The 27,190-nt window shown below is 45.7% G+C and overlaps 1 protein-coding gene across 5 annotated transcripts in view; it reads left to right on the plus strand.

Moving 5' to 3' along the window:
* LOC147111579 (ETS-related transcription factor Elf-1-like) overlaps positions 1-27,190 on the plus strand; it is a 271,464-nt gene that overhangs the window by 239,183 nt on the left and 5,091 nt on the right. For 4 of the 5 annotated variants that reach the window (XM_085998640.1, XM_085998641.1, XM_085998645.1 and 1 more), the window contains 3 exons: positions 4,873-4,968; positions 7,106-7,298; positions 25,800-26,318. In XM_085998640.1, coding sequence (XP_085854766.1) covers positions 4,873-4,968; positions 7,106-7,298; positions 25,800-26,318 — 808 coding nt within the window. The remainder of the gene's footprint in view (positions 1-4,872; positions 4,969-7,105; positions 7,299-25,799; positions 26,319-27,190) is intronic. The other variant, XM_085998642.1, reaches the window with a different exon arrangement.

Below are 27,190 nucleotides of genomic sequence, written 5' to 3' on the forward strand. Positions count from 1 at the left end.
AGCACTTGGAAGTGGCTTGAGAGCACCTTGCTGCGCTTTAGGGGGCCATGGGGACCCGTTTCTGCACTGGCAGTCCTACTCAGAAGGACTTCCATGAAGATCTGGTTTCTCTGTTCAACAGATGGCCAACGCTCCTCAAGAGATGTCATTCTCTTATGAGCACTCACCATGTTTTCCGTACCCTGGCGAGTTATCTCCTCCATGGAGGTTGCCAACCTTTCCATGGTGATGCGTTCATGCGCCAATGACTCCACAAAGGCTCTGCTCATGGTCGCTATGGACTCCTCCATTCGCTCCACACTTGCAGCGACCCTGGAGACAAAACCTCCCAGAGACTCCTGCATCTTGCGGATGGACCCAGAGGCAGAGGGTCGACATGCAGTGCAGCTGAGCTGAGCTGGCAGAGTCCTGCGCCCTCCGACGAGGACTCTCCACTGCTGTCCCTGTCTCCAGAATCTGCTGAGGCTCACTTGTGAGCTGTGAAACACCAGGTGACAACACTATATGTCCCGAAGGTCCCCCCGAGGTGTGAGTGTCTGCGCTGGTGCTGGGTGCGCTTACTTCTGCTGACGCTGCGCCCTCAGAGGTTGGAGCTTCCTCTGAGGAGTCTGGCTGCACAGCCTCTTCCTCCTCCACAGTCAGGACGGGGGCTCTGGATGGTACTGTGGGGGAGTTAAGGAAGGAGTTAGAGATGTAATGCCAAGGTTCTTCTGGTGACTCCCAGCGAGTTGGCATCTGCTGACACCTGCATCCATGCAGCCTTCCTCTCAGTGTGAGGCCTCTTTCTCCCTGACCTAGGGAAGAGGACCTCCCTGTGGGCCCTAACCCCATCCAATAATGCCTGCAGTGAAGCCTCGTCGAATTTGAAGGCAGCTCGGCCTCTGCCGCTAGCAGCAGCTGGTGCAGGCTCCTCTGCCATTGTGCAAGAGTGGTTGAGAAGCCTGCAGAGGTGGAGAATCTTGCTGGACACTTTGAAAGCACCACGAATGATGACATCATACTGTGGGGATTTCTGACTCGAATTGGACAATTAGCAAGGCTTCCCACATGCTGGGAATTAATTGGCCACTTGAGGGAAAATTGCGTGGAGCTAGCTGACACTTTTTTTATGTGTGTCAGAAACCCCACATTCGGGGAAACCCGACCATTTCCCACACAAGCTGAAAATCGGGGCCATTTACTTTTTTTGCTGCATTTAGGTGAAATTATTGCTTTGCACCTTTTTTAAAGGCAATTTAAATTAAGCACTACATCAAAGGCAAGTACAGTCAATATTCCTGGCTGTCCACTTGTTTTAGTAAAAATATTACTTTATACTTGGTCTTCACTGTTGTTGATGTTCCTGCTGACTTTTGCCCAATCAACTGTGTTGATTTGCAATCATCTGTACCCACTATCTTCTCCTTTCCCTTAATAACAAGTTCCCCCCCACCAGTCTCTTTAATCTATGAGCTCGGGATATACATTCCAAGGCACAACATTTTCAAACTGTGCGACAAGAATATCGGGGGCACGAGAAAACATGGGTTTTGTGCCTGATATCCCAAGATGCATAGTACCAAAGCATCATTGACCAATGTGCCCACGCCCTCAGCGTCCTCTAGCTCCCACATGCTATATACGTGAGCACCTCCCTATCTTTGTAAACTCCTACAGCCATCCAACCCTCCAAGAACTCTACGTTCCTCCAACTCTGGCCTCTTGTGCATCTTCCACTTCCTTCGCCCCACCATTGATGGCTGTGCCTTCAGCCGTCTAGGCCCTAAGCTGCGGAATTCCCTCCGTAAATCTCTCCAACTCTCTCCTCCTTTAAGGTCTTCCTCAAAACCTAACTCTTTGACCTGTGCTAATGTCTCCTCCTTTGGCTCAGCATAATTTTTTTTTTGTCTAATTATGCTCCTGTGAAACACCTTGGGACATTTTACTGTGTTAAAGGCACTTTGTAAATGCAAGTTGTAGTAGTGGTACATGTTTATTTGCAATTGCTTTGTTAAAATTCCCGTTTTAACTTTCAGTTGTGAAAAGTTTGTTTTATTGCAATTTAATTTATTGCAATTCCCTCTTATATGCAAGTGTGGCATGCAGAAGTCCTGCTTTAACGAGATTTGTCACCTTTGAACCAGAGGCTTTCCCCTCTCAATCTGATTTGTATTCGGTGGTCATCGTGCCCAAGAAAGTGGTTTCCACCTGCTTGTTAGTGTTGTGTTGTGTGAGCAAGGGGGGAATGGAAGTCAAATTTTGCCTCTCCTGCACTCTATCTCCTCCTTTAAGACACTACTTAAAATCTACCTCTTTGACCAAGCATCTGGTCAACTGTCCTTTTCTATTAAATAAGCTTCACCTCAGTAAGTAGGATGAGCTTGTTTATTGGTACTGTGCTATTTATGTTGCTTTCTGTCTAATATATTGTTAGCCAGGAAATAAATCCTCTTATTCTACGCAAAAATACTGTTTCTTTGGAAGAAGGGGGCATGCATGGGGCATGACTCTCTGAAGGGGGACGCAACAAAAAAGTTTGGGAACCTCTGCTTTAAGAAGTAGAGTTTACCTCCTTAGTGTATGTGCCACTGCTTTCTATAATATATTGGGAAAGACAATGATGGGAGGGAGCCAAAGGCCTGGGAAACGGAGTAAGAAATGATGAGAAGAAAGCTGGATGCAGGTCAGGGTTAAGGCTGTTTTTAAATCAAGAGGCTGGAGAATAGTATATGCTGAATTAATAATTTAGGGCACACTAAAATTGAGCAGTTATTTTTGCCAAGTGAGTTCTGTTGAGTGTTCGTAATCTGTTTTTAAAAAATAATAATATTCCACACACTAACTGGTTAGTGGAGAGAGTGACTTTAGTAACTCGTGATTGTAGCACCCATCCAGCCAGTAACATTGTTACAGAATTTATGTCCTACTATGTTACTACTCTGTTCTGCAAAAATGGACAACTAAAACTAGTAGGAACAGGTTGTCAGAAGTAGTTTGTGTTGATCCTTCATATGTATGTTCTTTCCCCCCAAACCACGTCTAATTAACCATTCTAACAATGCTGGTTTAACTATGGAATTTCCTTTCTTTCAAGTAGGTGCAGCAGAGAATTTTTCTGAAATCATCATGGATTTAAAAAATATTTGATACGTTTTGAACTTATGATTTAATGAACAACTGTTCAGTTTGTGCAGATTTAAATTGACAGCGTTGTTCTTATTGGAGCTGTCAACATTGGGGAAATGTTTGGAGTGATATTTATGACTAGCCAGACCATTGCAATAAGCAGGCCAATTTGAACATGTGGGGCTGTGTTTATTTTTAAATGGAACGTCGGTCAAATTTAGGCCACGTTTTTTTAAACCAAAGTGACAGCCGAACCGCAGCCCGTCCGATATTCTTTTCTCCCCCCTGACCCCCGCCCGAACCCCCCCCCGACCTGAACCGCAGCCCGTCCGATATTCTTTTCTCCCCCCTGACCCCCGCCCGAACCCCCCCCCCGACCTGAACCGCAGCCCGTCTGATATTCTTTTTTTCTCCCCCCCCCCCCCCCCACCCGACCCCCGACCTGATTTGCGGGCCAGCTTAGTAGGAGTCAGCCGATATCCGGCTTTCCAGAGAAGCAGGAAGGGGAATGAGACACGGAACAGTCGCAAGAGGTAGCCTGAACTTTTAAAATTTATATTAAATACAAATTTCCCAGTCTTATAATAATACCTTCTGAAATCCGAAAAATTCTGAAAACCGAAACTCAGCTGGTCCCAAGGCTTTCGGATAAGGGATAGTGTACCTGTATTGTGCAAATATAGGACAGCTTCAAGGTGCGACATTGGGTTAGCAGAGAAGTGTAAGCTTTTTCTGTGCATGCAAGGTGTTATCGGAGCTAGTTTTTTTTCCTCCCTCTTGCATGTGAAGTCAAATTACATCCTAGTACAAAAAGAAATTGGGATAGATTAACAAAGCAATTAATAAAACATATGGGCTTTATAAATAGAGGCATAGGGTACAAAAGCCAAGAGGTTATGCTAAACCTATATAAAACACTAGTTCGGTACTAGCTGGAGTATTGTGTTCAATTCTGGGCACCACACTTTAGGAAGGACATAAAGGCTTTGAAGAGGGTACAGAAGAGATTTACTGGAATCGTTCCCGAGATGAAGGAATACAGTATGTGGATAGACTACAGATGCTGGGGTTGTTCTCCTTGGAGCAGAGAAGACTAAGAGGAGATTTGATAGAGTAAATAAAGAGAAACTGTTTTCAATAGCTGAAGGGTCGATAACCACAGGGCACAGATTTAAGGTGATTGGCAAAAGAACCAGAGGTGACATGAGGAAAAACGTTTTTACGCAACGAGCGATTAGGATTTGGAATGCATTACCTGATAGGGCTGTGGATACAGACTTAATAGTAGCCTTCAGAAGGGAATTGGATAAATACTTGAAGAAAAAATTGCAGGGATATGGGGAAAGACTGGGGGAGTGGGACTAACTGGATTGCTCTTCGAAAGAGCCGGCGCAGACTTGATGGGCCGAATGGCCCCCTTCTGTGCTGTACTAGTCTATGATTCTAACATGGGAGATGAGGGGAAAAAAATTACACAGTGAATTATGATCAGGAATACACTGCCTGAAAGGGTGGTGGAAGCAGATTCAATAGTAACTTTCAAAAGTGAATTGGATAAATACTTGAAAAGGTAAAATTTGCAGGGCTACGGGGAAAGAGCAGTGGAGTGGGACTAATTGGATAGCTGTTTCAAAGAGGCACAATGGGCCAAATAGCCTCCTTCTGTGCTGTATGATTTTAGCATGTTACAATTCCTTTTTTTTAAGTAAAACCTTATTTGCAACAATCCCAAATAAACAATGGCAACGTAAATTGAAACTTTAAAAGCTTTGCTTCCAGGGCGGAAACCCAAAACTCCCCGTCTGGTCTCACCAGTGACAAGTCCAGACTTTCCTGTGAAAAGGAAAAGCAAAGACGGCAAAGGTAATCTATTATGAAAAATATCATGTTCGGAAACGTGGAGTTTATATTTTTAAAAGATTCCAGTTGAAGGTTGTAACAGATGGTAAATTTGTCAAGCAGCCTCTGGGTGGAGCACATTTGAACTCAGATTCGGGTTTATTGGAGGTCTCCTGATATATTTACATTCCTCACCAAAACACTTGGGAAGAGGGGCTGAAGGGTCCAAAAGGACACTTTATGATGCACACCCATTGTTTTTAAAGTTGATGGATTAAAACAATCAACAGTCAACACAAACTTTAAACATTAATTTTAACATTCAATTGCTTTCCTCATGTTTTCTATCAGTATTTCATATGATCGCAATTGATAAAATTTCACCACATCTGGCATTTCCACACACCGTGACAATAACAGATGTACATGGTAAGGGCATTAATTGCTGGAGACATGCAACATAATGCACACCTGTCAGCGCACATCTTGGATGGTTAAACTCTTCTGAAACAATAACAACTCGCACTTTCTTCATAAGTAGAATCAATGACACTTGTTGCTTTATTTTATAGCACCTCAGTAGATTTTGCAAGTAGATTTTCTTGCACTTCAGTGCTTTTTTTTGTTAACCGTTAAAATTAAAAGAAAGGTAACTGTTGAGGACAGGACATCCCATCCCACAGGTGCAGTCGCATTTTCTTTGTTTACTTCTCACTGATTAATTGTCCCTCAATTTTACAAATTCCTTGTTAAGTTAGTGTGTTCCCTGCTCCTCAAGCATACGGGTGCATTACAAAATACAAAAGCTGATTCGAGGGGAATGCTTTTGAGGAAATTTGTGCTGTGCCCCATAACCTTTTTAATGCTCAATTCTGCCTTTACAATCCTCCGTGGAGTCTAACCAGCTGATGTCCTAAAAAAGTGGACATGCTGTACTGGGGCTTGGCAGAGAGGGAGCCTCACAAAGCACTTCAGTGGTTAAAATGGGTGATCGGTAGCAGTGTCAAACGGAGTACATGGAACAGAACATAAGAAATAAGAGCAGGAGTAGACCATACGGCCCCTCAAGCCTACTCCGCCATTCCATAAAATCACGTCTGATCATTGACCTCAACTCCACTTTCTGCCTGATCTCCATATCTCTTGATTTCCCCTAGAGTCCAAAAATCTATCTATCTCAGCCTTAAATAAACTCAAAGACTCGGCATTCACAGCCCTCTGGGGCAGAGAATGCCAAAGATTCACAACCCTCTGAGTGAAGAAATTACTCCTCATCTCAGTCTTAAATGGGTCTTGAAGTGAGTTCCTGGGACCTCTCCCTACCCGGTGTTAGTGGAGCACATCCAATTGACCAAAAATGCCGACCCATCTGGGCTCCAGAGATGAACTTTGTGGAAGTTAATACTGAAGTGAATTATTTTAGGACTGGTACATTCAAGAGGAAACTTCCTTGCTCTCTTCCCAAGACTTCTTTTTCCTGTAAATCCTTCTGGCATCCAGTAGACTGGAGGCGAGTGCCCCCTTTATATTATAGCACTGCAGCCGTTGACGCCCCCAAATTCAACATGTTGCTGAACTAATAAAGAGATGGTATTACTATAGTCGGAGGGGTGGAAGGTTACCTCAGAAGTTTTCCGAGGAATCCCTGGAGGCATTAATGCTGCCCATGGGTAATGTAACAGCCAGTTGCTCTAGTTCCTTTAACCCTCTGCCTATGGCAGTTCTGAGTGCTTCATCCTCCTGCATAGTTTGAAGAAGAGCAGGGAAGTTCTCTCCCGTGTCCTGGCCAATGTTTAGCCCGCAACCAACATCCACTAAAAGTTTTTCTAGTCATTATCTCATTGCTGCTTGTGATGGCTTGCTGTGCACAAATTACCGCGTTTCCTAAATTATAACAGTGATTACATTTCAAAAAGTACTTAATTGGTTGTAAAGCACTTTGCGACGTCCTGAGGTTGTGAAGGGTGCTATATAAATGCAATTCTTTTTCTTTTGTTCGTCCAAAAACGAATCAACTGGTCATTCTTCTCTTTTCTGTTTGATTTTGTTGTGTATAAAATGGCTATCACATTTGCTGCACTTCACAGTAGTTCATTATATGCTGTGGACCTCTTTCTTTCTTTCAACGTGAAATTCTGACCATGTTGTTAAATCCTTGCAGGAAACACAATCTACCTCTGGGAGTTCTTGCTGGCTTTGCTTCAGGACAAGAGTACGTGTCCCCGGTACATCAAATGGACTCAGAGAGAGAAGGGCATCTTCAAACTGGTTGACTCAAAAGCTGTGTCCAGACTCTGGGGCAAACACAAAAATAAGCCAGACATGAACTACGAGACTATGGGCAGAGCTCTCAGGTGCGTTATTTTGATGTGATGACCTAGAGTATAGTAACCCACCATGTATCTGTGAAGAGTCAAATCTGTTACTGTAATTCTGAAAGAACAGCATTGTTGTCAGTGATTTTCAGAGGTTTTCCACTGACCTTTCAGAAATTAAATAGTCTTTGTCATTCAAGCATCCCTCACGTGCAGTAGGAATGATCCAATATTGATTTTATATTTTTATTTGTCCTGGTACCATCAGGAGCACCCACCCCGCGTGTGACTCTTACTCTGTGTAGCAATCAAGAACCTGGTTCTCCAAGCTCCTAGCACCACTTTTATTCCATAAAAAGAGCCAGGCCTTGCACTTCTTACTGGGTTTTAGGAGAAACGAGTACATTTTTTAGTTCTCTTAAATGTTTCATTATTTCTTCATGTTTCCCTTCCAGTAGATTCCTTGTGTGCAGACTCAGCGAGGCGAACTTTTCCAGAGCAGTTGCCATTCTTCACTAATCTGACAAAACTGCCCAATTTGGGCACAAAAGAAACTCTCCTCAAAGCCTCAGATTGCTTTCTCTTGTAATTAGCAGGTCAAATACGTAAAGCAATAAATGCCCGAGATTCTCAGGCAATCTAGTTGGGAGGGGGGTTTGCATTGGAGTCTCCCGCTACAAAAATGTTTTCACCTAACCCAGTGAGGGGCACTTTCCCCTAATATAGAATTGAGTATCCTGCTTCATTATTACCAACAAAATCTAGAGCTTGGTACTGTGACATTCAAACAGGGTCCCGGACTCTAGCCCAGGGACATAATATAATTAGGACAGGCAAGCTTTTATAGTCTCTTCTGCTTTGGTACCTTAATTAGTTGGAGAAATTAATTGTGCTACTGTGTTCAGTTTTGGTACCACACCCCTCAGAAGGATATATTGGCCTTGGAGGGGGTGCAGCGTAGATTCACCAGAATGATGCTGCGGCTAAAAGGGTTAAACTATGAGGACAGGTTGCATAAACTTGGATTGTATTCCCTTGAGTATAGGACATTGAGGGTTATCTGATCGAGGTGTTTAAAATGTTAAAAGGATGTGATAGGGCAGATACAGAGGAACTATTTCCTCTGGGGAATCCAGAACAAGGGGACATAACCTTAAAATTAGAGCTAGGCCATTCAGGAGTGAAATCAGGAAGCACTTTTTACACACAAAAGGGTAGTAGAAATTTGGAACTCTCTTCCCTAAAATGCTATGGATTCTGGGACAATTGGAGCTTTTCAAGACTGAGATTTTTGCTAGGTAAAACTATCAAGGGATATGGAGCAAGGGCGGGTAAATGGAGTTGAGGTACAGATCAGCCATGATCTAATTGAATGGCAGAGCAGGTGTGAGGGGCTGAATGGCCTACTCCTGTTCCTATGCTACCTGGCTGAGGTCTTCATTTGGTCATTCAAGCCCAGTAAGTAGCCTGCTACAGAAGGAGCTTGCTGGTCTCAGGTCACAAAGGGGTGTAAGAGGCCTCTCTCGCAGTCACATTCTTGTTGCCAGGTTGCTGATCAGATAAAATAAATCAAACTAAACAAGACTATGTTGTGTAGAGACTGAGAGGACTTACCAGTATTAAACAATAGTTAACAGACGGTAGTGCATTGGGTCTACTCAAAACCATTATCTCTACATCATTCTTGTATCATCCAGGACTTAAATGCAGGTAGCCGTGATTCACAGGTTGTTAGGCTGGTACAAATGTGATCAGTTTTAGTTGCTGTGAATAGACGTGAGAATTGTTCAAATGGTGTCTCCCTAATTCCCAAATTTGTACTGACTGCAGCATAGAATTAGTAAAATAATGGAACCAAGACAAATTGAAAGTTCTAAGAAACTTGAACAAAAATAATTCCAGCCACAGGGTAATGGATTATTCAGTCTGGGAGAGGCACTGAGTTCTTGCAGGCATCTGTTTTCGAGAATACCAAGAGATTATTGGATTGCGCCCAACAAGACTATTCTTGGGAAGGCTTACCAGTATCGCTGATCAATCAACTTCTGCAAGCTTTCTCAAGGCACTAAGCTGGACATTTCCAGGGCTTGTATAGTGGGTCCAGTTGAGGATCGGTTTCTCTACAGTTGGCATCATTGACTCTGTGTAGCCCTTTCAGTCCAATCAGTGGGGTATTTTTTGGTGGCATGGCAGTAGTCTGTCAACCAAGGTTAACCTCTTCATTCCTAGGTTGCTGTTGTACCTTACTGGGGAGGGGATGCCACATTGAGTTTATTTACGGAATTTCTCATGATTTAGACATTTGCTGCAGTAATAAGAATTGCCCTAAATTTAGGGGCCAAATACCAAGTTTCCTCTGAGCAGCAGATGCAGGGTTTTGATCCCCTTTATTGCGCAAAAAAAATGGTGTGGTCTTTACTCCCATTTTGAATCTCAAATTGATTCAGAACTTGACTCCATTCCTAGAGCCTGGGAAGTCCAAGGTCTTTGCATGTCTGTACATAATTCAAAGAGTACATTCTGGGCATTGACCAGCATATGTAGAGCTAAAGGATACATATCTTCAAATACCAACACAGCTGCACCATTCATCGTTTCATAGGTGTCGTGCTCAAGAGTTACCAGTAGGGAGTCCTTCCTTTTGTAGGCTCCCAGACTCTTTCCATAGTGCCTTCCACTGATCACTGTCCATCTACATCTGCTATATATTTAGATGTATCCATGTCTAGACAACTAGTTGGTTAGTCTGAACTTCCAACTGGGTTCTGCCAGGCTGGCAGTGCACCAAGTAATCTATACTTCCAATCTACTGGGCTTTTGGTCAGTTATGAGACATCATAGCTGCAGTCCTCACAGAACCTTGCGTTACTAGTGGCACAATGTTGTACCATAGGGTACAGGGTAAACCAAGGACACATTTGTAGTCCTCGGAGATCTAATATCTTCTTAGAGGAAGGCGCGTATCTCGCAACTCAGGTTTACCTGCAGATATTTGGGCTTATGGCAACCACCTTGCGCATGGTTCCCAATTCAGCTTCAGTTGTGCAGAGCCTTGGTCAGACCTCATCTTGAGTACTGCGTTTAGTTTTGGCCACTGTACATCCTGACTCCGTAAACCCTTTCCACCATCTACAAGGCACATGTCAGGAGTGTGAGGGAATACTTGCCACTTGCCTGGATGAGTGCAGCTCCAACAACCCTCAAGAAGCTCGACACCATCCAGGACAAAGCAGCCCACTTGATTGGCACCCCATCCACCACCTGAAACATTCACTCCCTCCACCACAGGCGTACCGTGGCTGCAGCATGTACCATCTACAAGTGGCACTGCAGCAACTAACCAAGGCTTCTTTGGCAGCACCTCCCAAACTCGCGACCTCTATCACGTAGAGGAACAAAGGCAGCAGGTGCATTGGAACACGATCACCTGCAAGTTCCTCTCCAAGTTACACACCATCCTGACTTGGCCGTTCCTTCATCGTCGCTGGGTCAAAATCCTGGAACTCCCTCCCTAACAGCACTGTGAGAGTACCTTCATCACACAGACTGCAGCGGTTCAAGGAGGCGGCTCACCACCACCTTCTCAAGGGCAAGTAGGGATGGGCAATAAATGCTGGCCTTGCCAGTGACGTCCACATCCCAGGAACAAATTTAAAAAAATATGGGCATTGAAAGGGCTGCAGCGCAGATTCATTAGAATGATACCAGGACTTAGAGTTAAATTATGCGGATTGGTTGCATAAACGTGGCTTGTATTCTCTTTAGAAGGTTGAGGGGTGATCTAATCAAGTTGTTTTAAATGATTAAGGGATTTGATAGGGTAGATGGGGAGAAACTTTTTCCTCTGGTGGGGGAATCCAGAACAAGGGAACACAATCTTAAAACAGAGCTAATAAAAAAAGAATATGCTGGAAATACTGAGCAGGTCAGGCAGCATCTGTGGAGAGAGAAACAGAGTGAACGTTTCAGGTCAATGACCTTTCGTAGGAATTGGAAAAAGTTAGAGATGTAACAGTTTTTAAGCAAGTGCTGGGGCAGGGGAAGGGGGGGAGGGGAGGAGAGGAAAGAACAAAAAGGAAGGTCTGTGATAGGGTGGAAGGCAGGAGAGATTAAATGACAAAAGGGATGATGGTGCAAGGCAAAAGGGGATGGTAATGGGACAAGTCAAGAAACAAAAAGTGAGTCTAGAAGAGGTGTAAATGGGAATGGAAGAATCATCAACAGTTGCCATGTGAAAAAATTGGGGCAGAGGTTATGTTCTGAAATTGTTAAATTTGATGTTGAGTTCAGAAGGCTGTAAAGTGTCTAATCGAAAGATGAAGTGCTGTTCCTCAAGCTTATGTTGAGCTTCATTGGAACAGTGTAAGTGGCCGAGCATAGAGAGGTCAGAGTTGGAGTGGAGCGGTGAATTAAAGTGACAGGCCACCGGGAGCTCGGGGTCATGCTTACAGACTGAACGGAGGTGTTTCGCGAAGCGGACACCCAATCTACGTTTGGTCTCCCGAATGTAGAGGAGACCGCATCATGAGCAGCAAATACAGTATACTAAATTGTAAGAAGTACAAATAAATCGCTGTTTCACCTGGAAGGAGTGTTTGGGGCCCTGGACAGTGGGAAGGGAGGAGGTAAAAGGGCAGGTTTTGCATCTCCTGCGCTTGCACAGGAAGGTGCCATGGGAAGGGGAAGGGATAGATGTATTGGGGGTGATTAAGGAGTGGACCAGGGTATCGTGGATGGAGCGGTCCTTTCGGAATGCTGAAAGGGGAGGGGAGGGGAAGATGTGTTTGGTGGTGGGAACACGCTGGAGATGGCGGAGGATGATCCATTGAATGTGGAGGCTGGTGGGGTGAAAGTTGAGGACAAGGGGAGCCCTATCGTGGTTCCGGGAGGGAGGGGAAGGGGTGAGAGCAGAAGTGCGGGAAATGGAACGGACACGGTCAAGGGCCATGTCAACCACGGTAGAGGGGAATCCTCGGTTGAGGAAAAAGGAAGACATATCGGAAGCACTAGTATGGAAGGTGGCATCGTCAGAACAGATGTGACGAAGATGGGAAACTGGGAGAATGGAATAGAGTCCTTACAGGGAGCGGGGTGGGAGGAAGTGTAGTCCAGGTAGCTGCGTCAGGTTTATAGTTGCTACGGTCTTTCTGGTGTAGCGGGGACTGTTGGTAAACCATACAAGCGCCCTAGTGTGTATCATTAATTGGTGGTATTGAATTAATTTAAATTAATTAAAGGGTAAGTCATGTCAGGACAGCCCAGCCCCGTGTTATGCTCCTCTTGCTCTATGTGGGAATTCAGGGACGCTGCCTGTGTCCCTGACGACCATGTGTGCCAGAAATGTATCCAGATGCAGCTACTCGTAGACCGCATTGCGGCGCTGGAGCTGTGGATGGATGAGTTTTGGAGCATTCACGATGCTGAGAGGGTCATGAGTAGCACGTTTAGTGAGTTGGTCACACCGCAGGTAAGGGCTGCACAGGCAGGGATTCTATCGTAAGGGGAACAGATAGGCGTTTCTGTGGCCGTAGACGTGACTCCAGGATGGTTTGTTGCCTCCCTGGTGCCAGGGTCAAGGATGTCACTGAACGACTGCAGGGCATTCTGAAGGGGGAGGGTGAACAGTCAGAGGTCGTGGTTCACATTGGGACCAATGACATGGATAGGAAGAGGGATGAGGTCCTGCAGCAAGAATTTAGGGAGCTAGGTAGCAGACTAAAGAGCAGGACCTCAAAGGTTGTAATCTCTGGATTACTCCCAGTGCCACGTGCTAGTGAGTATAGGAATAGGAGGATAGAGCAGATGAATGCGTGGCTAAAGAGTTGGTGCAGGAGGGAGGGCTTTAGTTTCCTGGATCACTGGGCCTGCTTCTTGGGAAGGTGGGACTTGTACAAGTCGGACGGGTTGCACCTGAACCAGAACGGGACAAATATCCTTGCGGGGAGGTTTGCTAGCACTGTTCGGGGGGGTTTAAACTAACTTGGCAGGGGGATGGGATACAGAGTGGAGCTATAATAGGGGGTGATGTACAGCCAAATATAGAGGAAAAAATAAGTCAGACTGGAAGGCAGAGCGAATATGTAACGGCACAAGGGAGTAGGGCAAGGCTAAATGGCATTTATTTTAATGCAAGGAGTCTTACGAATAAGGTGGATGAGCTGAAGTTGTTGATGAACACATGGGAGTATGATATTGTTGCTATCACAGAGACATGGTTGAGGGAGGGGCAAGACTGGCAGCTCAATATTCCGGGGTATAGAATCTTCAGGTGAGACGGGGGGGGGGGGGTAAAAGAGGAGGGGGTGTCGCAATATTAATTAAGGAGACAATTACTGCTGTAAGGAGGGATGATATATTAACAGGTTCCTCTAATGAGGCCATATGGGTTGAACTTAAAAACAAAAAGGGGGCTAGCACTTTGCTGGGAGTGTACTATAGGCCCCCAAACAGCCAGGGGGAGATAGAGGAACAGATATGTAGGCAAATCTCAGAGAAGTGTGCAAATAATAGGGTAATTATAGTGGGGGATTTCAACTTCCCCAATATTAACTGGGATAGTCAGAGTGTGAAAGGCTTAGAGGGTGCAGAATTCTTAAAGTGCATCCAGGAGAGCTTTTTGAGCCAGCATTTGGAAAGTCCTACAAGAGAGGGGGCGGTACTGGACCTAATTCTAGGGAATGTGGCCGAGCAAGTGGTAGAAGTGTTAGTAGGTGAGCACTTTGGTGACAGTGACCATAATTCGGTGAGATTTAAGGTAGTCATGGAAAAGGACAAGGATGGACCGGAAATAAAGGTTCTAAATTGGGGGAAGGCCGATTTTAATATGATAAGGCAGGATCTGGCCAATGTGGACTGGGATCAGCTACTTGAAGGAAAATCCACATCAGAGCAATGGGAGTCTTTCAGAAAGGAAATTGAGAGAGTACAATGGCAACATGTTCCCGTAAAGGTCAAGGGTGGGACCAACAAGCCCAGGGAACCTTGGATGTCAAGGGATATACGAGAATTGATTAGGAAAAAAAGGGGGGCTTTTGGCAGATACAAAGGACTAAAGACAGAGGAAGCCCTAGAGGAGTATAAAAAGTGCAGGGGGATACTTAAAAAAGAAATTAGGAGAGCGAGGAGGGGCCATGAAATAACACTGGCGAGCAAAATAAAGGAAAATCCTAAGGTGTTTTATAAGTATATTAAGGGCAAGAGGATAACTAGGGAAAGAGTAGGGCCCATTAGGGACCAAAGTGGCAAACTGTGTAGAGCCAGAGGATGTAGGTGGGGTTTTAAATGAATTTTTTGCATCTGTGTTCACTATGGAGAAGGACAATGTGGGCATAGAAATCGGGCAGGGGGACTGTGATATACTTGAACATATTAGCATCGAGAGGGAGGAGGTACTAGCGATTTTAGCAGGCTTAAAAGTAGATAAATCCCCAGGCCCGGACGAGATGTATCCCAGGCTACTATGTGAGGCAAAGGAGGAGATTGCAGAGGCTCTGACACAAATTTTCAGAACCTCTCTGGCCACAGGGGATGTGCCAGAGGACTGGAGAACAGCTAACGTAGTACCATTATTCAAGAAGGGTAGTAGGGATAAACCAGGGAATTACAGGCCAGTGAGCCTAACATCAGTGGTAGGGAAATTATTGGAAAAAATTCTGAGGGACAGAATTGGTCTCCACTTGGTGAGGCAGGAATTAATTAGGGATAGCCAGCATAGCTTTGTCAAGGGAAGATCATGTCTGACCAATTTGATTGAATTTTTTGAGGGGGTGACTAGGTGTGTGGATGAGGGTAGTGCAGTGGATGTGGTTTACATGGATTTCAGTAAGGCTTTTGATAAAGTCCCGCAAAGGAGACTGGTCAGGAAGGTAAGAGCCCATGGGATCCAAGGTGCCTTGGCACCTTGGATCCAAAACTGGCTTAGTGGCAGAGGGCAGAGGGTGATGGTGGAAGGTTGTTTTTGTGACTGGAAGCCTGTGTCCAGTGGGGTACCGCAGGGATCGGTGCTGGGTCCCTTGCTGTTTGTGGTCTACATTAATGATTTGGATGTGAATGTAAAAGGGATGATCAGTAAGTTCGCAGATGACACGAAAATTGGTGGGGTGGTAAATAGCAAGGCGGGAAGCCTCAGGCTACAGGATGATATAGATGGGTTGGTCAGATGGGCGGAACAGTGGCAAATGGAATTTAACCCTGAAAAGTGTGAGGTGATACATTTTGGACGGACTAACAAGGCAAGGGAATGCACAATGAATGGTAAGACCCTAGGAAAGACAGAGGATCAGAGGGACCTTGGTGTGCATGTACATAGATCCCTGAAGGCAGCAGAACAGGTGGATAAGGTGGTTAAAAAGGCATATAGGATACTTGCCTTCATTAGCCGAGGCATAGAATATAAGAGCAGGGAGGTTATGATGGAGCTGTACAAAACGCTGGTAAGGCCACAGCTGGAGTACTGTGTGCAGTTCTGGTCGCCACACTATAGGAAGGATGTGATTGCTTTGGAGAGGGTGCAGAGGAGATTTACCAGGATTTTACCTGGGCTGGAGCGCTTCAGCTATGAAGAAAGACTGGACAGGCTGGGGTTGTTTTCCTTGGAGCAGAGAAGGCTGAGGGGGGACCTGATTGAGGTATACAAAATCATGAGGGGCATAGATAGGGTGGATAGAAAGGATCTTTTCCCCTTAGTAGAGGGGTCAATAACAAGGGGGCATAGATTCAAGCTAAGGGGCAGGAGGTTTAGAGGGGATTTGAGGAAAAACTTTTTCACCCAGAGGGTGGTTGGAATCTGGAACTCAATGCCTGAAAGGGTGGTAGAGGCAGGAACCCTCACAACATTCAAGAAGCATTTGGATGAGCACTTGAAATGCCATAGCATACAAGGCTACGGACCAAATGCTGGAAAATGGGATTAGATTAGATAGGGCTTGATGGCCGGCGCGGACGCGATGGGCCGAAGGGCCTCTTTCTGTGCTGTATAACTCTATGGGGGAGAAATTGGGTGAGTAGCGCCACCTGTTAGCGCCTAAAGAGGCAGTCAGTGGCTGTAGCGCCACTGGCTGCGCCTCCCGCGATATTCAGCAGGGGCGCTAATGGTGGTGTTAGCTTTTTGCGCTGCGCCACCACCGATGACGTCATTAGTGTGCGCAGCGCCCCGATCGCGATATTTGGTAGCTGCGCCGTTCGCTACCCGCGCCCGGTTCACGGGGCCTTACTGTGCTGGCAGAGGCGCAAGTTAAGGTGGAGGTGCGGGGCGGCCGCTTTTTCGGCGGCTGCCTGCCAGCACCTCCGTCCCCGGCCTCCTGGTGTCCCCCCCCCCCCCCCGCGGCATTGCCAGCTGTTTCCCGAGAGCCCGGCACTTCTCCTTGGTGCCGGGCTCTTTTGCCGGCACTCGCGATCGGGGCTCGCGCTGTTGCAGGCCCCTCCCCCTTAACATTGGGAGGAAGGCCTGCAGTACCGCAGCGTGCCGTGCCGCAGCGTGTGGCACTGCGGCACGTAGCGCTGCGAAATTCACTTTCAGCGCCCTAAGAGGGACGCGGAGCGCCTCGAGCCGCACCCCGTCTCCCTCTAGGGGCACTTCAACTGAATTTGTGGCGATCGCTAATGTGGCGATCGCGGCGCAAATTCCAGCGCCCAGGCGAACTTTGCGCCGCTTGGGCGCCTCAGGCCAATTACTCTATGACTCAGTGGGCTTATAGTGAATGTTTATCGATAGCCTATCCCCAGAAATGGAGACAGAGAAGTGGAGTAAGGCAAGTGTCGGAGATGGACCATGTGAAGATGAGGGAAGTGTGGAAATTGGAAGCAAAGTGAATAACATTTTCTAGTTCAGGACATGAGCTATCAGGAAGCACTTTTTTAAACGAAGGGTAATGGAAATTTGGAACTTGCTCCTCCAAAAAGGTTGTGGATGCTGGACCAATTGAAATTTTCAAGACTGAGGTCGATAGATTTTTATTGGGTAAATGGTGGGTAAATTATGTTAGGTACAGATCAGCCATGATCTAATTGAATGGTGGAGCAGGTTCAAGCAGCTGAATGACCTACTACTGTTGCTGTATTTCTATGGGGGCGATTTTGCCAGCCCTGGGGAGGTGGGTTTGGAGGTGGGACTGCCAGGAAAATGGCAGAATTTGGGGGCGGGTGCCCAACACGCCTCCATGCATCTTGCCAGGAGGTGGGTAGCCATCCCGTGCCGGGTCCCATCTCCTTGGAGGTGGGAAGGGATTAAAGCCACTTAACTGCCTGTTAACAGGCAGAAAATAGGATTATCCCCTTTTTGCCCTCACAAGTGCAGGCTTCCCGAAGGCTCCAAAACCCGCCAGGGTCACTGAGGCGAGTAGAGGGTCTGCGGGTTCCAAAAGTGTGCTGTGGAGGTGAGTGATGGGTGCAAGTGTGGAGAGGTGAGTATCTGAGATAAGTGCAAAGTGTTAGAAAAAGTGTACTTACTTGTTTCTTCCTGCAGGCTTCAGTCAGTGTGTATATGGAGAGTCTCGCACCTCCGCAGTAGAGATGACAGATGCCGTTGCATTCTCCAATGCAACAACCATCTCATTTCTGCAACAGAAAGCGGTTTGATGTGGTCTTGAATTCAAGACCTCATCAAACTACAGAGAATGTCACTGTTTGATAGCTTCACAGAGCTGTCAAACGATGACAATTCATCTTTCAAAAAATTTTGTCAGATGAATCGTCATACGTTGATGTTCTCTGCAACCGGTTTTCCCTTAATTGGCCTGCTAAGCCCGCTGGGAGGGCTTAACAAGGTCAATCAAGGGAAAATAGTGTGGGTTGGCCAGAAGTTGATGGAGGCGGGACTGAAACCCAACAAGTGGGAGTCCTGCCTCCAAAAGCTCCCCATTGGCAAAATCACCCCCTATGTATCTGTTTGAGGGCCCCTTCAATTAAATTGGTTCCCCTGCATCCTGTCTTGTCTATCTCCGTGTCGTCCAACAGAAATTGCTGACTAGCTATAGGCGTGGCTTCAGCAACACTGTTTCAGCCACATGCACTAATTTTAGTAGAAAACGCCAATGTTGTCACGAATGTGGAGTGTCCCACTGCTTCTTTGAGAAGCTTCATAGACAACATTTGGTGACATGACCTTAGACTGGACTGCAAGCCTATCTGGAATTCAGGAAACAACACGGCAGGACTAGAATGGAGAGAACAATTTTCAAGTCTACAATGGGGGAGTTTTATGAGGCGTGAATTTTTTCAGTAACATCTGTTAATGAGCCGTGAACAAATTCACACCTTTCCCACACTGAACAAGAGACGAATATGTGGGTTCCTTTGATCATTGTCATCTCACAGCACTTCTAACTGCTGCATATTGCAGGGCTTCTCAGCCTTTTCAGTACCCAAAATACTTCTGAAGATGAACAATCATGAGTAGGCGGATAGGAATATCTAAAAAGAAAAATGGTTATTGGATATGGGTCTGAAATTATGTAAGAAAAGCGACCTAATCCAAATAATTATGGGAACGGTAGCGTAGTGGTAATATCACTGGACTAGTAATCCAGACACCTGGACTGATAATCCAGAGACGTGAGTCCAAATCCCACCATGGCAGCTGTGGAATTTAAATTCAGTTAATTAAATAAATCTGGAATAAAAAGCTAGTATCAGTAATGGTGACAATGAAACTATCAGATTGTCGTAAAAACCCATCTGGTTCACTAATGTCCTTTAGGGAAGGAAATCTGCCGTCCTTACCTTGTCTGGCCTATATATGACTCGAGAGCCACAGCAATGTGGTTGACTTTTAACTGCCCTCTGAAATGGCCTAGCAAGCTACTCAGTTGTAACAAACCGCTACAAGAAACAATAATAAGAATAAAAACGGACAGACCAGCCGGCATCGACCTCTTCACCGGCTTCGAACATGATAAAGGCACACCCAGCCCAGTTAACCCTGCAAAGTCCTCCTCGCGAACATCTGGGGACTTGGGCACAAAATTGGGAGAGTTGTTCCACAGACTAGTCAAGCAACAGCCTGACATAGTCATACTCACAGAATCATACCTTTCAGCCAATGTCCCAAACTCCTCTGTCACCATCCCTGGGTATGTCCTGTCCCACCAGCAGGACAAACCCACCAGAGGTGGCAGCACAGTGGTATACAGTCGGGAAGGAGTGGCCCTGGGAGTCCTCAACATTGACTCCGGACCGCATGAAGTCTCATGGCATCAGGTCAAATATGGGCAAGGAATCCTCCTGCTGATTACCACCTACCGCCCTCCCTCAGATGATGAATCAGTACTCCTCCATGTTGAACACCACTTGGAAGAAGCATTGAGAGTAGCAAGGGCACAGAATGTACTCTGGGTGGGGGACTTCAATGTCCATCACCAAGAGTGGCTCGGTAGCACCACTACAGACTGAGCTGGCTGAGTCCTGAAGGACATAGCTGCTAGACTGGGCCTGCAGCAGGTGGTGAGAGAACCCATAAGGGAAAAACCTACTTGACCCAGTCCTCACCAATCTACCTGTCGCAGATATATCTGTCCATCACAGTATTGGTAGCAGTGACCAACGCACAGTTTTTCTGGAGACAAAGTCCCATCTTCACACTGAGAGCACCTCCATCATGTTGTGTGGCACTACCACCGAGCTAACTGGGATAGATTCAGAACAGATCCAGCAGCTCAAAACTGGGCATCCATGAGGCGCTGTGGGCCATCAGCAGCAGCAGAATAGTACTCCACCACAATCTGTAGCCTCATGGCCCGGCACATCAAGCCAGGCGACCAACCCTGGTTCAATGAGGAGTGTAAAAGAGCATGCCAGGAGCAGCACCAGGTGTACCTGAAAATGAGGTGCCAACCTGGGGAAGCTGCAACACTGGACTACAGGCGTGCTAAACAACGGAAGCAGCATGCTATAGACAGAGCTAAGCAATCCCACAACCAACGGATCAAATCAAAGTTCTGCCATCCTGCCACATCCAGTCGTGAATGGTAATGGACCATTAAAACAACTGACGGGAGGAAGAGGCTCCATGAATATCCCCATCCTCAATGATGGCGGAGCCCAGCACGTGAGTACAAAAGATAAGGCTGAAGCATTTGCAACCATCTTCAGCCAGAAGTGCTGAGTGGATGGTCCATCTCAGCCTCCTGCTGAGGTCCCCACCATCACAGAAGCCAGTCTTCTGCCAATTCGATTCACTCCACGTGATATCAAGAAACAGCTGAACGCACTGGATACAGCAAAGGCTATGGGCCCCAACAACATCCCGGCTATCGTGCTGAAGACTTGTGCTCCAGAACTAGCCGCACCTCTAGCCAAGCTGTTCTGGTACAGCTACAACACTGGCATCTACCCGACAATGTGGAAAACTGCCCAGGTATGTCCTGTTCATAAAAAGCAGGACAAATCCAATCCAGCCAATTACCGCCCATCAGTCTACTCTCGATCATCAGCAAAGTGATGGAAGATGTCGTCGACAGTGCAGTCAAGCGGCACTTACCAATAACCTGCCCAGCGATGCTCCGTTTGGGTTCTGCCAGGACCACTCAGCACCAGACCTTATTACAGCCTTGGTCCAAACATGGACAAAGGAGCTGAATTCCAGAGGTGAGGTGAGAGTGACTGCACTTGACATCAAGGCAGCATTTGACCAAGTGTGGCATCAAGGAACCCTAGTAAAATTGAAGTCAATGGGAATCGGGGGAAAAACTCCACTGGCTGGAGTCATACCTAGCACAAAGGAAGATGGTTGTGGTTGTTGGAGACCAATCATTTCAGCCCCAGGACATCGCAGCAGGAGTTCCTCAGGGCAGTGTCCTAGGCCCAACCATCTTCAGCTGCTTCATCCTTGAACTTCCCTCCATCATAAGGTCAGAAGTGGGGATGTTCGCTTATGATTGCAGTGTTCAGTTCCATTCGCAGCTCCTCAGATAATTAATCAGTCTATCCCCACATCCAGCAAGACCTGGATGACTTTCAGACTTGGGCTGATAAGTGGCAAATAACATTCGCGCCACACAAGTGCCAGGCAATGACTATCTCCAACAAGAGAGAGTCTAACCACCGTCCCTTGACATTTAACGGCATTACCATCACCACATCCCCCAAACATCAACATCCTGGGAGTTACCATTGACCAGAAACTTAACTGGACCAGCCCCATAAATACTGTGGCTACAAGAGCAGGTCAGAGGCTGGATATTCTGCGGCGAGTGACTCACCTCCTGACTCCCCAAAGCTTTTCCACCATCTACAAGGCACAAGTAAGGAGTGTGATAGAATACTCTCCACTTGGCTGGATGAGTGCAGCTCCAACAACACTCAAGAAGCTCGACACCATCCAGAACAAAGCAGCCCATTTGGTTGGGATCCCATCCACCACCTTAAACATTCACTCCCTCCACCACCAGTACACCGTGGCTGCAGTGTGTACCATCTACAAGATGCAGTGCAGCAACTCGCCAAGGCATCTTCGCCACCTCCCAAATCCACAACCTCAACCACATAGAAGGACAAGGACAGCAGGCGCATGGGAACACCATCACCTTCAAGTTCCCCTCCAAGTCACACACCACCTGACTTGGAAATATATCACCATTCCTTCATAGTCGCTGGGTCAAATTCCTGGAACTCCCTCCCTAACAGCACTATGGGAGTACCTTCACCATACGGACTGCAGCAGTTCAAGAAGGCAGCTCAACCCCGCCTTCTCGAGGGCAATTAGGGCTGGGCAATAAATACTGGCCTTCCCAGCGACGCCCACATCCCATGAACGAATAAAAAAAATTATTGAAGTAGGGAAAAGTTAACAAGACATAATGGCCCAGTAATTCCGGGCACAACGCGTGAATAAGGACAGGGTACTCACGCGTGTGCCCGGAGGAATTGCCGGTTTTCAGCATGCACAGCGCATGCGCTGAAAACCGGCATTTCCTGTCCTCTGACCCAAGGGGTTAAGAGGCAGAACGCGCGCGACTGCACAGGCAGCGCGTGTGCAGTAAAATTCCTTTTTTTTTTCCAGAGTTGCGTGTGTGTAAAGGCCTCCGGTCTTTACGCGTGGAAAAACAAGACGTAAGTATTTAGTTTTTCAGGTAAGTGGGCTTTTAGTACAATGTAGAATTTTTTTTTCCACAGGTTTGTTATTTTTAAAGAATTTACAGGATGGTAAGTTTAGTTTTAGACCCTATTTTTTAAAAATTTATTTTTTTCAAAAAATTGGTTAATTGTTTTAAACATTTTTTTACACTTATTTATAGTTAATATAATCAGTGGTTACTTTAACTTTAAATAATTTTTTTTTTTTTAAAGTGTTTTGGCAGCCCATACTTTTCATGAGTTTGACAGCTCTTACTATCAAACTCATGAATGAGTTTCCCCTCCCCTGATTGGCTGCACAGTGCTCACCTGATCCCAGCCGGCACATTGCACTAACTACGCCGCTGGATCAGGTAAGCACATCGCGCCGACATCGGAACCGGGCCTGTGACAGGAAATGCAAGCAGGCCCGGGCTTCAGATGTCGGCGCGCAGGGTGAGTGCACATCGGGGGCTTGCACGCGCGGCAAGCCCCTGGTCCTAATTTCAGGGCCCATAAGTTATACAATTGTCACAACAACAGAGAATAACTGGGGACGACTGTAACAAATGTTTCACAAAACTGTTGTTCCAGTGGTTGTTGGAAGCTCAGAGGACTGCAGAGAATGCTCCAGTGTACGGCATAGAAGGAGCATGTTGAGGCAATAACCAATTTGGCATAGCTGGTGTTCCGACTCATGGAGGCCACGTTTGGTCGTCCTTCAGATAAGACATTGAACAAAAGCTCCGTCTGTTTGTTCCAGCAATTGGTGTTGAAGTTGGCATAGCCCCGTTTGAAGAAGAGGAAGATTTTAAGAGAAGGGAGTAACATCCGTAGCTAACTAAGGAAGTAAAGAATGTTATCATATTGAAAACGAAGGCATACAATGTTGCCAAGATTGTTGGGAGACCAGAGGATTGGGAAATTTTTGAAAAGCAGCAAAGGATGACTAAAAAAATAAGAGAGAGAAGATGAATTATGAGAGTAAACTGGCAAGTAACATTAAAACAGATAGTAAGAGCTTCTACAGGTATATAAAAAGGAAGAGGGTAGCTAAAGTAAACATTGGTCCCTTCGAGGATAAGACTGGGGAATTAATAATGGGGAACGGGGAAATGGCAAAGACTGAACAAATATTTTGTATCTGTCTTCACGGTAGAAGACACTAACAACATCCCAATAATGGATAATCAAGGGGCCACAGGGAGGGGGGGAACTAAAGACAATCACTATCGCTAAGGAAAAAGTACTTGGTAAAATAATAGGACTAAAAGATGACAAGTCCCCTGGACCATATGATCTGCATCCCAGGGTCTTAAAAGAAGTGGCTGCAGAGATAATGGATGCATTGGTTGCAATATACCAAAATTCTCTGGACTCTGGAGAGGTCCCAGCGGATTGGAAAACCGCAAATGTAACGCCCCTATTTAAGAAAGGAAAGAGACAGCAAGCAGGAAACTATAGACCAATTAGCCTAACATCTGTCGTTGGAAAAATGCTGGAGTCCTTCATTAAGGAAGCAGTAGCAGGGCATTTGGCAATGCATAATGCAGTCAAGCAGAGTCAGCATGGTTTTATGAAAGGGAATTCATGTTTAACAAATTTGCTGGAGTTCTTTGAGGAGGTAATGAGCAGGGTGGACAAAAGTGAACTAGTGGATGTGGTGTATTTGGATTTCCAGAAGGCATTTGATAAGGTGCCACATAAAAGGTTACTGCATAAGATAAGAGCTCACAGAATTGGGGGTAATATATTAGCATGGATGCATAGAGAATTGGCTAACTAACAGAAAGCAGAGAGTCGGGATAAATGGGTCATTTTCCAGTTACCAAATGGTAACTAGTAGGGTGCCACAGGGATCGGTGCTGGGGCCTCAACTATTTACAATCTACATTAATGACTTGGATGAAGGGACCAAGTGTAATGTAGCCAAGTTTGTGGATGATACAAAGATGGGTGGGAAAGCAAGTTGTGTAGAGGACTCAAAGAACCTGCAAAGGGATATAGATAGGCTAAGTGAGTGGGCAAACATTTGGCAGATGGAGTATAATGTGGGAAAGTGCGAGGTTATACACTTTGGCAGGAAAAATAAATAAGCAAATTATTATTTAAATGGAGAGAGATTACAAAATGCTACAGTTCAGAGGGACCTGGGGGTCCTTGTGCATGAAACACAAAAAGTTAGCATGCAGGTACAGCAAGCAATCAAAAAGGCAAATGGAATGTTGGCCTTTATTTCAAAGGGTTGGAGTATAAAAGCAGGGAAGTCCTGCTACAACTGTACAGGGTATTGGTGAGACTACACCTTGAGTACTGCGTACAGTTTTGGTCTCCTTATTTAAGGAAGGATATACTTGCATTGGAGGCAGTTCAGAGACGATTCACTAGGTTAATTCCAGAATTGAGGGGTTCACTTATGAGGAAAGGTTGAGCAGGCTGGGCCTATAATCATTGGAATTTAGACAAATGAGAGGTGATTTTATTGAAACATATAAGATACTGAGGGGCTCGACAAGGTAGATGCAGAGAGGATGTTTCCCCTCGTGGGGAAATCTAGAACGCAGGGGCACAGTTTTAGAATAAAGGGTCCCCCTTTTAGAACTGAGATGAGGAGGAATTTCTTCTCTCAGAGGGTCATAAATCTGTGGAATTCTCTGCCCCAGAGAGCTGTGGAGGCTGGGTCATTAAATACATTTAAGGTGGAGATAGACAGATTTTTGCAAGATAAGGGAGTGAAGGGTTATGGGGAGCGGGCGGGGCAGTGGCTTTGAGCCTAAGATCAGCCATGATCTTATTGAATGTTGGAACAAGCGCAAGGGGCCAAGTGGCCTATTCCTGCTCCTATTTCTTATGTTCCTCCCAGACCAACACCAAAAAAAAATCCAGGAGCAGGAGTTGGTTTTCTCAAATGGTGCAACAATATTCTATCACTGGGTAGATAAAGACCCTACAGAACAACAGGTTTTTAGGGGAAGGGTTACTGTGGACTCAATTATCTTAAAATAGTCATCTTTTTTGAACAGAATGTGCTTTAATATTGAAGAAAAATAATGTGTTTTTCATGTTTGAGATGCTTGGCCCATTTCTGCATAAGGATCTGCTGCATGTAGCATGCATTAATGAAATAACTCTCCACATTATGTTTTACTGTACATAATTGTTAAATGTGTGAAGCAGCTGATCTTCAGTGAATCAATGTGGACTGGAGGGAAGATTTGTTTTGTGCACTGGTATTTTATGGGAATATTTCAGAGTTTGGGGATTTTGACCTTTTCCTATTGTGATAAGTGATTGTAGTTCTGTATTTTATGGGGTTTTTGTTCATATTGAATTTCTGAATGATTGTCATGCACTGTGGTGCAAGGATTGTCTAGATGACTATTTTTCAATCTAGAATTTCTAGAAATTCTGATTTTACTGTATCTTAGTTGTAAGTGACATATTTGTATATCTATTTTCCAGATTTGAATGATTATATGCTTTCATCTGCAGGTATTATTACCAAAGAGGAATCCTTGCCAAGGTGGAGGGGCAGCGTTTAGTCTACCAGTTCAAGGAGATGCCCAAGAACCTGGTGTGCATTGACGATGATGACCCCAACTCCTGTTCTGAAACCCAGGAGAGTCCTCCTAATCTTGCAGCATATATGCTTCCTGCAGCTTCGGCAACGCGTTCATCTGCAACAGTCCCGCCAGCCAGTCGTATCCAAACCCAGCAACCCAGAGCTACTTTGCATATGACGTCGGGTGACAGGAAAGCATCACCCCAGCCCACTACTGTACTCAAGTCCATGAAGACAACATACATCGGGGAAACTGTGCAGCGGTCAGTGCACCTACTGCCACCAGAAATGCTGAAAGCTGTTCAGACCCTTCACAAGGTGCAGCAAACCAGCATTCTCAAGACTGTGCAGGTCGTACAGTCAGCTCCGCCTTTTCACGAAGGCCTAAAGGTCATCACCAGAAACGTCCCAGTCTCCGCATCGATGACCTTGTCAACACAGTCAGCGAGGTAAAGAGAAAGCAGTGTTGTAAGATTGAGCTTGTAAAGAGAATAAAGGGTTGAAGCCAATCTCTTGAGTAGGTGAAATGATAAATGGATTCGATGAGGTCGATACAGAGAAACAATTTCCTCTGGTGGGGGGATTCAGGAGGGAAATTATGAAGCTCTTTTTCACACAAAGGGTAGTGGAAATCTGGAACACTCTTCTCCCCCACCCCTGCCCCCCAAAAGGCTGTGGATCTTGGGACAATTGGAGCTTTCAAGACTGAGATCGATAAATTATTATTAGGTCAGAGTTTCAAGGGACATGGAGCAAAGGTGCATAAATGGAGTTGAGGTACAGATCAGCCATGATCTAATTAAATGGTGCAACAGGCTCGAGGGACTGAATGGCCCACTGTTCCTATGTAGATGCTGCTATCCAGTGCTCAAATTCGCACAGGCTAATCTGATTTCTAGACTAGGTTGAGTTCTTGAAACCAGAGCCCCAAAAGATGATTCTATCACAACTCATTTTATTTACAAAGAGAATTGCTCATGTTAGTTTTACTGGGTTCTTCGAATCTCACGTTTGACTTCTGTGTAGTTACAAATGAATGTTTGTCATGTTTGCTTTAATACTATTTGTTTTTTCATAGATTCTATAAACTTTAATCTCGCAAATGTAGGATTGTGTCATGAGGAATTGGATACATTTCGTCCTGTTTAAAAACTCATTGTATAGCACAGTTTGTTTACATAGCTTTCTATGGTTGTAATAAAATTATGAAGGGTTTTGATAAGAGTACATCGGGAGGATCTGTTTCCACTGGCAGGAGAGTCGGTAACCAGAGGACACAGATTTAAGATAATTGGCAAAAGAACCAGAGGGGAGATTAGGA

This window comes from Somniosus microcephalus, chromosome 10 (genome assembly GCF_052327205.1).
Source record: "Somniosus microcephalus isolate GS21.2 chromosome 10, FLI_Smic_1.0, whole genome shotgun sequence".
Lineage (NCBI taxonomy): Eukaryota > Metazoa > Chordata > Chondrichthyes > Squaliformes > Somniosidae > Somniosus > Somniosus microcephalus.